Source organism: Anastrepha obliqua, chromosome 3, assembly GCF_027943255.1.
Source record: "Anastrepha obliqua isolate idAnaObli1 chromosome 3, idAnaObli1_1.0, whole genome shotgun sequence".
Lineage (NCBI taxonomy): Eukaryota > Metazoa > Arthropoda > Insecta > Diptera > Tephritidae > Anastrepha > Anastrepha obliqua.
Window position 1 is genome coordinate 57,007,025 of NC_072894.1, and position 16,918 is coordinate 57,023,942.

The 16,918-nt window shown below is 37.5% G+C and overlaps 1 protein-coding gene across 1 annotated transcript; it reads left to right on the forward strand.

The window, feature by feature from the left end:
• The first annotated feature begins 8,289 nt into the window (after nucleotides 1-8,289).
• LOC129242016 (uncharacterized) lies at nucleotides 8,290-12,332 on the forward strand. Its single transcript, XM_054878578.1, has 3 exons — nucleotides 8,290-8,300; nucleotides 8,560-8,834; nucleotides 11,932-12,332. The coding sequence occupies exons 1-3, from the start codon at nucleotides 8,290-8,292 to the stop codon at nucleotides 12,330-12,332; spliced, it is 687 nt and encodes a 228-aa protein (XP_054734553.1).
• The last annotated feature ends 4,586 nt before the right edge of the window (nucleotides 12,333-16,918 follow it).

A 16,918-nucleotide genomic window follows, 5' to 3' on the forward strand; every position in this document is an offset into this window, starting at 1 on the left:
CATCGATATATTGATGCTTCGCTGTTTGCCGTTTACAATTTCATGTGAAAAGCATTGGTTTTTCTATATCTAAATGTATTTCACTTTCGTGTATGCATGTGAAGGCACAAAATCTACTCCACGGGATGGGCATACCTAACCTTGGGTGCAGAACTTTAACGGTCGGCGGTCGACGGACACTTTTTTAAGAGATTTTACGGCCACGAATTTAGAATACAGAAATTCGATTTGACTACAAATCCTAAACAAATCCTGGACAAAAGTGTAACCTATGAATTCAATTTAAAAAGCCTTATTGATGGTTTCTGGCTACATTTCACAAGTATATAGTTCGACCAATCAACTGAAGAGCGTAAGTTTATAGTTTCCTAATTTCCAAGCTGGTTAATTGACATCATCACATATGCAGTAATTAGCAATAAATCCGCAAAAATTAATCTACCCGTTCACATATGGCTTGTGAATTGATGAAAACACAAATTCAGCCTCGTAGTTGCGGCAGCTTCTACTACCACTATAAGAAGTTCGGCTACTTCTTTGTGCCACTGCGATCGTTTGCATTGAATAAACGAATTCAGGATTGAAAATATTTAATAAACATTTTATTAGAATTATATTTATAAACCTCTTTTCTTTGCCGGTGTCCTTTTCATTTACTTTTTTCTTTGACGTTTCTCTGTACATTCGCCATAATAATTATCGACAAAACCGAAAACACAGGGTTGTATAGAAAAAAGTATAGCTATATTCAATGATTATTTTAAAATCTCGGATTTCAACAACTGCAGAAATGAAAGATAGTTCAATATTACATATTCAGTTTCAGTCAGCAAAAAAATGCTAACACCTCAATCGAAATAACTTTTCCAAGTGAAGAATATATTCGAAAAAGATGTGCCAGCTTTTCACATCTAGGTTTCTTCCTCTATGGATGGAGGTTCAAAACAATTGATTGCTTTTACAGCCTCGATATTAACGGGTGATTTTTTAGCTATTATCTTTTTTAACAGTTGGTTTAAACAGCTGACGCACGTTTCGTGTTTTGGTTCACTGTCAAACATCTTCAGTTTGGTCTATAATATGACCATGAATCGTCTTACAAACGAACAGCGCTTGCAAATCATTGAATTTTATTATAAAAATGCGTGTTCTGTTACGAAAGTTTATCGCACGCTTCTTCCATTTTATGGTCAGTTTAATCGACGCACTGAAGCGGCCATTCGAGCTATTGTGACTAAATTTAGAACCAAATTTACATTATTGGACATCAAACCACCAACACGCTTACGTAAAGTGCGAACTGAAGAAAATATCGCAGCTATCGGCCAGTGTTAATGATGACCATCAGTTATCGATTCGTCGCCGTTCGCAGCAATTTGGTCTCTGTTAATTTCATTTCATTTATTGCCCAAAATAGGCCTCTGTTACTCAACAACGTGGAAAATTTTGCGAAAGGACTTAGGTGTGAAGCCTTTCAAAATACAGCTGGTGCAAGAATTGAAGCCGAACGACCTACCGCAACGCAGAATTTTTGGTGAATGGGCTCTTGGAAAGTTGGCCAAAGATCCACTTTTTTATCGAAAAATTGGGTTCAGCGACGAAACTCATTTTTGGATTAATGGGTACGTAAATAAGCAGAATTGTCGATTTTGGAGTGAAGATCAGCCAAAAGAATTGCAAGAGCTACCAATGTATCCAGAAAAGGTCACAGTTTGGTGCGGTTTATGGGCTCATTGGACCGTACTTCATCAAAGATGCTGCGAATCGTAACGTAACTGTGAATGGTGAGCGCCACCGTGAAGTGATATCCAACTTTTTTTTTGCCCAAACGGAACGGTGCCACATGCCACATAGCACGCGTAACAATGGACATGTTGAGAGGCAGTTCGGTGAACATTTTATTTCACGTTCGGGACCTGTCAATTGGCCACGCAGATCGTGCGATATAACGCCTTTAGATAATTTTTTGTGGGGTTATGTTAAAGCTCATGCCTATTCAGACAACGCATTGGAAGACAACATTAAAGCATTTATATGTGAGATACCGGCCGAAACATTGGAAAGAGTATGCCAAAATTGGACTAAGCGGATGGACCATTTGAAGCGCAGTCGCGGTCATTTTTCTGAATTTTACGTGTGTTTTTTTGAAAAATTTTCCTATAGCTTTTAAAAAATCACTCTTTATAACTATCAGCAGTGGCATGGGTACCGATACGCGAGCGCGACGACTGTTTGTTTGAAGACGGGAGGTACTTCGTTTTGTCCTCGTTCACCACCAAACCAATTAGCTTTAAAGGTAGAACTAACAACGTGGTTGTTAATTCCGATGAAGTCAATATCATCGGCATACGCCAACAATTGTATACTCTTATAAAAAATTGCGACTGAGCGATTAAGTGCCGCGGCTCATACGATCCTCTCCCACATCAGGTTAAAGAAGTCACACAACAGCGTCTCGTTTTGTATCAATTCCAATTGTGATGGCACTGCTGGTATTAAGCAGCATCATTTTGCATACTCGTATTAGTTTTAAGAGGATACCAAACTCAGGCATCATGGCATATAGTCAACTCGTGTTTTTGCTTTCGAATGCAGCTTTAAAATTTACAATGAAATAGTATGTGTCGATTCTCTTTGCATGCGTCTTTTCCAAGATTTGGCATATTTTCTCACGAGTATTAATATCGTCTTTTCGTTAGCTCTGATTGCTTGTGTACGAGAGCTTCGTCATAACAGTTGTAGATAACATTGTTTTATTGGAAATGGAAGAAAGCTTAAAACTTAATAATATTGTGAGCATTGAAATCCAGTTAGGTATCTCTCTTTCCAGCAAATGTTGCTTCCCACCAAGAATGAGGAGTTACATAAACTGACATCAATAAGAAAAAATTAACCCATTAAAAACAATGTACTACATTTAGACGACAATTTTTTTTCAGACTAAGAAAATTTTGTTAGACGCCGAGTTATCGAATTATCGAAATAGGTTTTTCTAATTAAGAAAGGTCGATGTAGACAGGCTGTTGCGTCCACGTTGTAAAAATTGTTGTTCATAGTCGTCATGCTGATGATGATACAAATTTGTTATACTTGAGAGAAAAGTTAATTATCTCTGGCGGAATTATCTGAATTGATTGGTCACTAAGGCCATGTACTTTCATCCAGCTACACTCGTTCATGGTGGGTTTTCTGTGGTCTCAGATCTATTGAAATAAGCATTAATTGTTTTTTTTTTTTTTTCGGCGTGAGGTTACGTTAAAAATGCCTTCCGTTTCCGTAAAAATATCCCCCTCTTCTCTTGAATTTTTCCTCCACCACGGGACTGCTTCCGCATTGCTTCGATTGCCAAGACGGCGTCCTAAGAAGGACACTTACTTACTCAACCTGCCTGTTTTGAGAAACCTATGCAAATAAGCAATCATTGACCAAATGCTTACAAATCTGCATAACTCAAACTGCAGGATTTTTGCGTTAGAGTGTTAATGAAAATCGGATATTTCTGATTGATTCCAGAGTGCCAAGCAGCTGCAGGCATTTTCGTATTTCATGTATGCATCTTTCTTTCTTCGTCCACACACTCTTTGTTTACACAGGTCTGAGTAAACTTCTCTTTATTTGGCGTGCATCCCATGAAAATTTTACAAAAATTCGAAAATAATTATCACTGATATGTGTATTTATAGTTTGACGATTAAGTGAAGACTTGGTGTGTGTGGTGTAATTTAAACGTACCGAATAAATAGTTGTGATAACATGATTTGAGTAAATTATTTTGCGAATTCATTTTGTACTGTACAAGTAATATTGAACAAAAAGATTCGATTCGTTAAAATATTACTTCGTTTAACATAGCACAACCGGAGCCAACAAACAATTATTTGATTTTCTCTAGTCGTCCGCAGAAAACTGGGGAATAAGTTCGTGGAGTTTTTACCGAAAGCTTTTATTTAAGCAGAAAACAATAATGATACCAATATGTTAATCAATTATTTATTCGCCGTTGCTGTTTAAAACCTCTTCCCACCTCTCGACCAATTTGTTGATGCCGTTCTGCCAAAAATCGCCTGGTATGGTGTCAAAGAAGTTGTTGAACCAGTTTTTAAGGACCTCTTTGTTATCGAATGCCCTTGTTATGGTTTGACAGAGAACGGAAAAGGCGGTAATCGGAAACCTGGCGTTGTCGTGAAGTGGTATGGTTTGACCATATCGATCAGGTATTTTTAGGCGAATAACCTCATTAATGCGGTATAGCTGGGCAATGTAGAGCTCCTTGTTGATCGTAATAGAAAATTAAATAACTCAAAAACACAATTGACTTAGTTTTGTAGAGCAGAAAGAGTTAGACCCAATTTAATATTATTGGAATAAATGAAAACCACGCACTCACCACTGAGACTAGAATACCGTCCGTCCATCTGATGTTATAAGCTACAATTCTCATTGTCTAGAAAAAGTTTGTTTGATTTCAAAAATTTAGGGACAATCCAAATAAAATTCGATATATATGTATGTGCGTGCGTATTTAAAGTTTGGTCTAGACCGAAATTAGCACTTGCCTACTTGTTTTTGTTTCGATTTTAGTGATTTATTTCCCTTTGTTAAATGTGGCTTGCATTAAAAATCCAGTCGTCATATGGCACGAATGTTGAGAATGCGAAGAATGCTGTTTTCATTCTGCCGGGCACAAGTATGTGTGTGTGGTTTTGTAGGACGTGCCATAAAAAACATGAACGTTGAAAGGAGACTGTAATTAATTACAAATACGTGAAAATTATGGCGCACTGGGTGAGGTAAGATGGTAATTTTTCAAAATAACGTAGAAGCGCGACAACGGCACCATTAATGTGGTTAAGGGAAAAATGTGTGCCAAAAATATTTGGTGGTTAACAACAGCAATAAAATTCGATTTTATGTAATGTAAATATCAGGTCAGTTCATAAGTTCGTGCGTATTGTACCCATAATTTCACTTTTGTACGATCTTTGCCATACAAAAAATTATTCGCGGAACATAACGGAACTATTTTCATTTTCTTTGATATATTGTGCATTCACCAAGTGATTTTAATCGCGGATAGAAGCACGCTGCAGAAATAAACACTGTTCACGGAGAGGATACCGTGAGTGTAAGGACTGCGTAAAAGTGGTTTTCAAAATTCCAAAGTGGTAACTGCGATGTGGAGGATGTCCCGCGCGCTGGTCATCCTGAAGTCTTTAATTCCGACGCCTTGCTCGAACTCGTGGAAGTTGAGCCAAATTTGACAGTCGATATGATAGATCAGAGGTTATATTCATCACATGAAACAATTCACAGGCAACTGGTTCAGTTGGGAAAGGTTTCAAAGCTGGGAAAATGGGTTCCGCATAGACTTTCCATAGCTGACCTTCAGCTCAGCAGAGAGTGAATGTGTGTTCTCAGCTGCTGCAACGGCTTGAAAATAAAAGTTTTTTTAACCCTATCGTTACTGATGATGAAAAATGGGTTCTTTACAATAATCCTGTTCGTAAACGCTAATGGTTAGTTGAAGATGAAACACCAGAACCGACCACTAGAGATGGCCTTCACCCCAAGAAGATTCTCCCGTCTATTTGGTGGGATATGGCCGGCATTGTATAATATTATATATTATGAACTTCTGAAACCAAACCAGACGATAACAGCTGATTATTATTCAAATCAGATATTAAACCTGAATGAGGCACTTAACAAAAATCGACCGTCTTTAGTGAATAGACGCAAAGTTTTGTTTCACCACGACAACGCAAGACCTCATACCGCAAGGCAAACATTAGGCAAGCTGAACAAGCTCGGATGGGAGCTAATGCCGCATCCACTATACTCTCCGAATATTGCATCTTATGATTATCACCTTTTCCGTGGACTTCACTTCAATATTAGTAACAAGAACTACTCCTCAAAAGAAGCTATAAAAAGGAATATCGAAAGGTATTTTGGCTCCAAGGACAAACTATTTTTTGAGCAGGGAATTAAAAATTTGCCTAAACGTTGGGAAGACATTGTAAATAATGAAGGAAAATATGTTATTGATTAATAACTACTTTGAACTTCTTTTTTATTAATTTGAAAATCACCTTTAAAGAACGCACGAACTTATGGACTGACCTGATACATAAACAGGGCTGCTGGGAAAGTTGTTCTAGATGCTTAAGGACATGGTTATTTAAGTCATTTCTGGATGGGAGAGAAAAGCCCAGAAACGACAGCAACATTTCCAACAGCGGCAGTAGCAGTAGAATCAGTTGGGCAGTGGAAATGAAGTGTTTAGGCAAACCGGCGCTTGAGTCAAACACTCAATGGAGTAACAAACAAAGGGAAAGACAAAAGATTATAAGTATCGGATTATTGCACATTATCCGATGTTTCATTCCCTCCTAAATCATTTGTGAATGCAATGGGAAAAGTGGGTACAATTGAACCTAGGCGCAGGAACCGTTTGTGCCAATAGACGTAAACACGACTCCACGTTGAAGAAATTCTAAAGCGGTTCTAATGTGGATATCAGCCAAGGAGAAGGAGTGTCGCAGGGTTAGTGAGTGTATGCCTCACCTACATCCCTTGATAATGTTTCTGATTTTTTGATTTCAACCTGCTTACCAAAAAACAAGTAATTTCTGATTTGACGCGGCTGACGTAACGAGGCAGCATCTAAGAACAAGCGTCTTGAAAAGTTATTTAATAAAAAAATGAGAATTTGTAGCAGGGACAAGCATGTCGAGATATTATAATGAATCAAAAGCTTAAACTGTAAAGTTATTTTTTGGTTTAGTTACTTATTTTTAAAACTGGTTTCTTATGAAATTTTACCCTCAATTAGCTTAGCCCGTAAGTCGCCTACATGTCACTTTCTTCATTTAAGTATTACAGGATTTTGGATAGCTAAATAAATATACTAGATTTTTAAAATAATTTGCAGAATAATTTACATACATATTTTTTTTAATGATGAAGTAAGAAAGAGAACATTCGTGTATTCAAAACTTTATAATTCAACTACTTTTCACTGTCAGAGCTTGGCTCAAATTTTTTTACTTAATTAAAAACAAACAAAAATCCGAGCTTAGGATTAACATTTAAAATTAGATCTAACATTAATGAAATCGACAATCGATTTTTTTAAATAACCCTTAAAATCGGGTATCTCAAAAATGGTTAGGTTTTTGATATCAATCGCGTCACATTTTCAAATTAGTCATTAATGGCGGAAATAATAATTTCCTTAATCGAGAACTTTTGGGTCGCTGAATACGAAACTGACATTGTAATTTAAAAATTAAATATGGCAGTAATAAAATATCTGAACAGAAAAGAAAAAAGTGATATTTTTCAGGAAATTAAAAAGAATTTGCCAATGTAACTTCCATAGAAATATTTAGGCAGAGGACTGCTGCATCCTATTGAAAAATCGAATCAGTTTATTAATAAATAGAGCTGAAGGTCAAGAAATATGCCAAGTCCTTTGATTCCCTTGGGTAAACTGTGCGGTTTTTCTATTTTATGATAGGTTCGACACATAAATGCACCAACTCCAATATAGATGGTTATGGCCTATATCATGGTACTGAAATTATTGGTGATCGAATGCAACAGCACAGCGGAAGTTCTAACGATTCCATTGGGGCTCTATGGAGATCGAAATTAAAGCACGTTTTAGGAGTCCAATCTCTAGAAATCTAAATAAAATCATGGACCGGTACTTAACCGCTTATTCTATTGCCCAGGAACTGAAGATTAGTGGAAATCGCTTAAAACGATTTGCTCGTGTTCAAAAAAAACTTTGGCGTAGAGATGCATCTCGAATTGACGTCAACGATTCTCTGGCGAAGCGTAACGAATTCAACGAAGTTTAATTGTACTTATAGACCATGCCTCTTATTATGACCTCCTTTTCAAGCGTTTATAAAATTCATTCTTGATGGTACAAAAGTATTGGGTTGGGGAATAAGTTCATAGCGTTTTTAGAATTTCTTCTTTTTTTACAAAGATTTGTTTGCTGTCTGGCAAAGGGTAAGCATTCATTCGATATAACTCTTTCTGCTCTACAAAACTATGTTAACCCGAATCTTCCCACGATTACCATATGGTAATGCAAACATGCCGTTGCAATTTTACGTATTATGTCTGAACTAAATAACAAAAACAAAAAAGAATGCATAATAAATGCAGCTCACGGAAAAACATAAGTTTTTTGTTATTTTTAGTGCAGCTAGCAGAGCTATAAGACGTCAAACTCAGGTGAAAAAAAAAAGTTAATTATTGTGGTTTTTTAACATGGCACGTCGGTAAGTATATGAATAACTTTTTGCTTTTTTGATATATTTCCAAAAAAATTGCATCAGTTGGTAGCTAATGAAATAAACTAGTGAATGCGAGTTTAGTTTTGTTTGAAATTTGGTTTTTTGAGTAACTTTTTTGTATTTTACTCAAGGCGTTACCATATGGTAACCGTGGGACGTCTAGGGTACAGGGTTTTAGTTACGTTTGGTGTAGTTTTTTTCTTGAGATTTTTTATCATATTTATTGATATGTTGTGAATTACAGCGGTTTATCGTTGCAAGAAATGTTTGATTTCATTCAAGAACTCGATGAAGCAGAAGATCAAAATCAACTGTGTGATATTCCAACCACTATTTATATCGAGCCTCCTGTGGATGGCAACGAATCTGGCGAAGATGACGCTGAAGATGATTGTGCGGGCATTCCAGATAATGTTTGCTCGGCTCAGCTAAGAGGTGGCTGCGAAGTTGTTATGGCTAGTGGGCGACGTATGCAAGGTTTCGATGAAGAGGAGGATATGGGAGGCATGTTTAGACACGGTATAAGCATACCATCATTTTAATCTTATAAACCCTAAATTTTTTAGAACCAAAATATAAGAGATTTGCCTGTTATTGAGGTTGAAGACACTTATAATGAGATGGAGGATGAAGAAACAACGGCTAATCGTTCAGAATCTCCAATGAGGAAGCGCTTACGTAAAATTGAACCGAAGCATGATCGACGATTTTCCTGATGAATTGAAATCGCTGCCATTCCAGTTTTATTTCGATAACCTGTTTACTAGTTATCCTCTGTTGGCATATCTCAAGTCATGCGGATATAATGGTACTGGGACAATCCGAGAAAACAGAATTCCAGAAAGCTGTCCACTAGTGCATAAAAAAGACTTCAAGTCAATGGAAAGAGGTTACTCTGAATCAATTGAAATGAAAAGCACTGGTATTTGTTTGGTGAAATGGAAAGATAAAAATGTTGTCTGCATGTTATCTACCTGCTTTGGTGAGGATCCGAAATCAATGGCACAGCGTTATTCGAAGGCAAGTGGATCGAAAATAAATGTACCCCGTCCTTGCGCAATCACGGAATATAATAAATTTATGTGCGCAGTAGACCGATTAGATCAAAATCTATCCCTGCACCGCATCGCATACAGGGGAAAAAAGTGGTGGTCTAGCACTTTTACCTGGCTGTTAGATGCTTGTATTCAAAATGCATGACAACTTTACCGAAAAGATCAACCTATCAGTCAGTTAGAATTTCGGCGAAAAGTTGCAGTATACTACTGCAAACACTATGGTATACCGCCCAAAAGTCCTGGACCTGCGCCCTTTCACAGATATGCATATCAACCAGGTCGAGTTGAACATACTCTGCGCTATGATCAGGTTGGACATTTTGTGGTACCATCAAATCGTAGGCATTGTGCCGGTGACGGATGCAGAGTTAATGGACGAACTGCATGTGGTAAATGCAACGTAGGACTTTGCGTACAATGTTTTGCTCAGTACCACACAAAACCATGATAAATTTCAGTTCAAAAATGTTTTTTTTTTTCATTGTCGTGAATTCATTTATTTTACTTATTTTTTAAATAAAAATGTTTGAAAACAGTTATTTTTTGAAAAATTAAAAATAAAACGACATTCGAAAACCATTTTGTCTAGAAGTCCCACGATTACCATATGGTACCGCTAGTTTTCCGCATTTTCCGGAAAATCGAAGCGAGGAAAATGAAAATGGACTTCATTTTCGTGCTCAGGAGATCGAAATACATAAGTATACAACATTTCACAAAAATCCAAAACAAAAAAAGTTATGGGACTTCCCGGGTTAATTGGATTTTTGAGTGAACTTATCTAGTTTTTTAAATAGAGAGGAGGGACTTTTTCAATCGTTAAATTATGTCATCAGTCTCTTGCCCATTTTTTCAAAAGTGTTTGAAGAAATTGGCGTATCTTAAATTTTTCACACATCTTTTTTATGATATTACTTTCTATGTATTTCAAGTTTTCGAAAATTTTTCCAAAAAAATAATTTTCGAAGCAAACATAGTAGGAAAATTCGCCCTAAAACTCATTTTTTTTTTTTTTTTTAAACATTTTATTCCGCGAATTTTTTTTTCATTTATTGATAATTCATATGAAACTTATGACATTAATAAACAAAAAAAATTTTTTTTGTGTATTCGGATCACCGATGCCGATGCTACAATGCCCGCCGATTAAGAAGCCTTGTGAATTCAACGAAGTTTAATTGTACTTATAGACCATGCATTATTCGCCTCTTATTATTCGCCGATTAAGAAGCCCCGTTGCGACCTTTGCTGGAAGAATCGAGTGTACATCCGCCATATTAAATGATTAAAATAGAAAAAAATGTTTACATTATTTTAACCCTTTCGCTACTGCTGGGACACTGATATCCCACAGCATGTTCATTTCCCCCTTACACTTGCAATTTTCATAACAAACTCAACCAAAATGTCACAATCAGTAGCTGCGAACAGTACTTACAATTTACCGTTATCCGCATTCCACACAGTTTCAATCGTGTTTAGTTTTGATCAGTTATTTGTGAGCAGTCGCTAATATTGCATCAAATTTACGCGTAATTTTGGTGAAATAATACGTATTTTTATAAGAAGTGTTGATTTTTGTAAAGAAAAATATTGCCCTTTTACTGGTAAGTACAAATATATATTTTAATAAGAGTTTTGTGAAAAATATTCAGCGGAAATTAATTTTGGGATGCATGTGTCCCAGCAGGGCTTTATATAGGGGCATATATGTCCCAGCAGTACGTTGTACATATTGTATCACACAGCTAATTTATTTATTTTTGCAACATCGTAGACAGCAACAATGTCGAAATTAAATCGCGATCAAATTAGTGCATTACTTCAAGAAGGCGATGATGAATCCATGGAATCAGGAACTGATTTTAGTGACGGAAGTGATGATATTTAGAGTCCTGAGTTAGATAAAACCATTGGCAATGACGATTCTTCGAGCGATTCAGAGGAGACCGGATTGAGTGACGAGAATAGTGGCATAGACGATCAACCTGCACGAGGTGAGGAAGCCTCGGCACGGTTATTTGGAGCACACCGAATGAGTCGTTTGTTTCCAGAAAATCGGTTAGTAACCATCGCGAATGCAAAATTGCAGTAAATATTGGGGGCCACTCAACCCCCTACGAAATTTTTCGAAAATTGTTTCCAAGAAGCATGTCTTTGTACATTGCCCAATGTACTAATGAGAGGCTCAGGAAAACAGTATTCCAACAATATATGCCACTCAAGCCAGTGAAACGGGGCATCAAAATATGGCTTCGCTGCGATTCTTTGACTGGATACACCTATGACATGAGTATATATTGTGGAAAAGAAGGATCTGTCCTTGAAGGGACACTCGGCGAACGAGTTGTGAATGATCTTGCAGCTACGATTTCTAACCCTGACGTGACTTTTTGCTTTGATCGTTGTTTCACCACTGTTAATCTTATTAACAACATACAATATCCAGCTTTGGGAACATGCATGTCCAACGAAGCTATTTTCAAAGTTAATTCGGCGGGTACGAAGTCAAACTAAAACCCTTTAATTAATTTTTTAAGTAACTTTCTTGATTGCAGATACCATAGCGGTAAAGTGGCAGGACGTCAAAGAGGTAATGCTGCTCAGTGACTGCCACACATCTGAGATGTGCACTGTTAGACGCAAAATGAAAGATGGAACTGAGGCAGAGTTTCCATGCCCTGACATTGTAAAGACGTACCGCGCAATAATGGGCGGTGTGGACTTGGCAGATCAAATGTCGGGATTGTATGATATAAGCAGAAAATCAAATAAATGGTGGAAAAAAGTATTTTATCGTGGCATGATGATGGCTGCTGTAAACACTTGGGTTATATATTCGGAGCTGAATAGGAAGAAACCTGACTTCTTACCAGTGCTGGTCGAGACTGCTGAGTCGCTAATTGAAAAAGGAAATGAATCTACCGCATATAAACGATCCCGTCGGTCTGGAAGATAATCGAATAGGTACAAATCAATGACAAATGTGTTTGACCATTGGAAGCACATAATCTTCAGAATATCGTTCTCCGGCTCTTCTGCGAAGAAAATTTGTGACCGCTTCCAATCGGCATTCATCGCTGAAGATGATCTGTAAGAAGAAATACAAAACCACAAAAAAGTGTGAATATTAACATCTTCTTACTACTGCTATTTGACAAAGGAAAAAATGTTTTTTTTAACTTACTTTTTTCCAATATACCGCTTCGAAGTCTCTGTGAAGTTGTGCCCAAAGTTTCTGCCGATTTCGCATACAGGGTGTCAGTTTTGGCTTTTTTGCTAGTCGTCTGCAAAAAAGTCCATTTTCGTATAAGCGTCGTCGTAACGTTCTTTCCGAAATATTTACTCCAGATTCCTGAACCTCTCTTAAAATCATCCGACTTGAAGCATATCTGTTTCAGAGAATTGTTTGGACGATTTTGCGACCCCGCCTGGTTGAGGTGATGCGTTCTCGGCGACAATTTTGGCGATTGTTTGAAGTTACCGCTAAAACGTTGTTGGTATTTTTCAACTTTTTGGCAATATTTACCACAGACGCCTTGGATATTCCAACGGTTCTTGCAATGTCTGCATAGCTCAGGTTCTTGGCCTTCAAAAGAACTGCAATTTGTTGTTTTGGTCCCGATGTCAAATCCGACTTTCGGCCCATTTTCTAAAAAAAACTGGTTAAATTGAAAAAAAGGATAATCCACGGGACAAATTCAAAAGAGGTTCGTATATTTTGTACTTTCTGTTGTTATATTTTAGATATATGAATATTCACTGTTCAATTCTTTCACTTTTCAGGCGATCTCAATTAGTTTTTTTATGCTCCTCACACAAGATTGAATTAATTCGCACTGGCACTTGCACACTTAATTTTTCACTTATAAGCAAAAAAACTGATCCTTTTCTAATCGTCGCAGGCCAATTGACCGGAAATTCTTAAAAACATCTAAGAACAGGTTAAACACCCGTAAATACCCTTTTTTATTTGAAAAAGTCCAAATTAGCTTAAAAATTTTACCTCATATTTGAAGTTTTAAGAAAAAATGCCATCGGTCATAATTCAATGGCCAGGTACAGTATATCCTCCTTAATGAGACTAAATAGGATAGGACTTAAGACATCGTCTTGTTTTATCCCTATTTCCACCGGTATCGCGGTTGATATTTCATTTTTAGTCTTGACGGAAGTGATTTTTTCGATGTCGAGATTTCTAATTACTGCCAGAACATATTTCATCTAAGTCGGATATTTGAACTGCAATGAAGCAGAACTTTTTATTTGACTTAATAGCGGTCGCTCTTCGGCAAGCCTCCGGATGTATTTCTACCATGAAAAATCTCCTCATAAAATCACCATTAGCAGTTCGGAGGCGACAGAAACTGTAGGTCCCTCCATTTCTGGAGCGCTGAGCACAAATAGGTGAAGAAGCTCGGCCAAACACCCAATAAAGGAGGTAAGCGTAAATAATATATATACACCAAATATAGTTCGTAAAATATTATAATATAATACTAAGAATAACTATCAACAATGAAGCAATTAACTATGCAAAAATATAATCAGCCCATTACGCTGCACATAATTTTTTGTATTGTTGCCTTTTAACAGCTTTATTATTAACGGCTGTGCGTAAAATATTTAATATAATTTTATGGTAATAGTACGAGTAGGCCTATACTTTTACATGCATATGGGTTTGTACTACTTTTGGCAAAGTGGTTACCATTACCCAAACACTTTTATGTTACAAATATAAATACCACAATTAATTGTTTGCGGTTTTAGTATTGCGGTAAATAGTGTTGTCTAATAAATACATACAAACTCCACGTGTGTATATTTGTGCACACATACTCGTTTATTCCAGTTGCAACATTAAATTTTGGAAACGAAACGGTAAACAATTTCTGTTTTTAGGTTGGGCGTGAGTTGGTCTTAATTTAAGTACCTGAAAGTGTTTCAATTTAGGAAAACGGACACTTGGTCAAATTCGTTTGATTGCCTATGTTAATTGAAATTTGTTGCTTTTAGGAAATTTACACACATACCTATAAATAAATACAAACACGCGTACGCATATAAAATGACACATTTTCTGATGACTTTCCGACTATTTAATAAAATAATAAAAATGTAGCAGAAGAGCAGAGTATGGGGCAGGCCATTTGAAGTTAGTCAAATTGTGCACTTTCCAAATGTAGGTTTTAACTAGAGGGTGTTTTCTTAAGAGCTTGAGAACTTAGAATGATAACACGAAACAGAGATATTGTTGAATGAGTTTTCTCTATAGTAATCTGGTAGATAATTTTATGAAAATTAATTTTGGAATATTATATCCTGCATATGTCGGCCGCGGCTGCGGCTTATAGTCCAATTTTTGGCTACTTTTCGTAATAAATCAGAATAATAAATGTTAATGAGCGTAATCAGCAAAAATGCGACTTACTAGAAGTAATGGCCGAAAGTAGCCGAAAGTGTTGAATAAAACCCAGGTGTGTCCATTCCTCGTCGTTCTTTGGAATTAGGCATTCCACAAACGTCATTACACCGTACTTTGCATAAAGTCCAGTTAACACAAGAACTCAAGCCGGCCGATCATCAACAACGTCGTGTCATTCCTGATTGGATCGTTGAAATGTATGAAAATGATCCGGAATTCCATCGAAAAATCATCTTGAGTGATGAGGCCCATTTCCACCTCGGTGGTTGGGACTCAGAAAATCTAAGAGTTATTGTTGAAAAGCCTCTCTATCCTCAATGTGTGACTGTTTGGTGCGGTTTATGGTCCGGCGGAGTCATTGAACCTTACTTTTTCGAAAATGAAGCAACAGTTACGGTGAGTGGATTGCGCTATCGAGAGAAGATTAACGATTTTTTATGGCCAGAATTGGATGGTATTGATCTGGACAACGTTTATTTTCAAGAAAACGGCGCTACGTGCCACACAATCAACGAAACCATTGATCTTTTACGGGAATAACACCTCTTATTGGAAAACCCTTTATTATGTGTCTGCAGCGACAGCCAAGTTGTGCTCATGGCCTTAGACAGCCCCCAACCACATCAGGGTAGTCGAGTCCTGTAAATCCAGGCTGAACTCTGTCGGTAGATATAATAGCCTGACGGTAACATGGGTCCCGGGGCACGTGGGTATCGGAGGTAACGAGACCTCTGATTCCTTAGCTAGGATGGGCTCTGAGGCCAACTTCTTTAGCCCAAAGCCCGTTTTGCGACTCCCTTCTGCAGCCATCAACGCCACGGTTAGCAAATGGATTACTACAACTCACAAGCGAGCTTGGCAGGCTGAGAGAGGCTGCAGATGGACTAAACTCATGTTACCTGTAATGTCATCATCTGTCGCAAATCCTCCTCTCATTAAGCAGAAATGACTGCAGACAGCTAGTTGGACTGATGATGGGCCACTTTCTGTGACGAAATACATGGGAAAGGTAGGCATCTCAGGCAGTGTACTCTGTCCAGCTTGTGAAGAGGCGGATGAGATGGCGGACCACTTCTGGTCGAAGCAGGTTTCCCTTAACCCTTTCGATTTTGGTTCTAGATGTAGTTTTTTCTAGTGCTGGCCACCATTGACTGTCATTTACGAACCATATCTATAAGTAAATACTTTTATTCAAGAAAAAATAGCGCTTCACTTCTTTTAATGTCAGTTAGTCAGGTTAACTCCATCCAAGTTCGAGCAACAGAAATCTCAGCTTCAATTATATGGCAGGTGCGATTAGTTCCAAAACCAATTATTTTCAAAAGCATGCTTTTTCTTATCCAATGCTATGTGAATATATGTACGAGTATGTTTGTTGTGAGTCACTGAGTGCTACATCAATTGAAGTAGAGGGATATCGAGAGGCGTTTGGTGACGTATGAGATGCTTCTTGAAATGCTGAAGAAGTTTTCTGCATCGCATCCTCACTGGCCATGAAAAATTAATTATTATGATAACTCTAAGCGTCGAAAATGTTGGAGCCTACCAGGTGAACCAGGTCCATCGACAGCGAAAAAAATATGCATGTTTAATGGTTATATCGTGCATCCGGTGGGATCAGAAGGGTGTCATGTATTATGAACTTCATCTGAAACCATCACTGGCGATCGTTACCGACTGCAGTTAATGCATTTTAATCGAGCTCTGAAAGTGGTCGGAATGGGACGGTAGACATGACAAATTGGTTTTGCTGCATGACAACGCCAGACCACACATTGCTAAATCGGTCCAGAAATATTTAGAGGGACTGAATTGAGAAGTCTTGCCCCACTCGCCGTATTCCCCAGGCCTTGCACCTTCGGATTACCATCTGTTCCGAGCAGTGCAATCAGCCACTAGTGGAGAGCGGTTCACTTCTTGCGAGAGCATCGCAAACTAGCTCAATGAATGGATCAAGTTAAAATAACTCGAATTTTTCGTCAGAGGAATCGGTATGGTGCCTGAAAGATGTTGTAAGTCACATTCTTCACATAATATCATGTATTAATTAATTGTTTAAATAATTCCTAATTTTGGCTAAGAAAGGACGGATACTTATTCCCATATCCAATAAACTT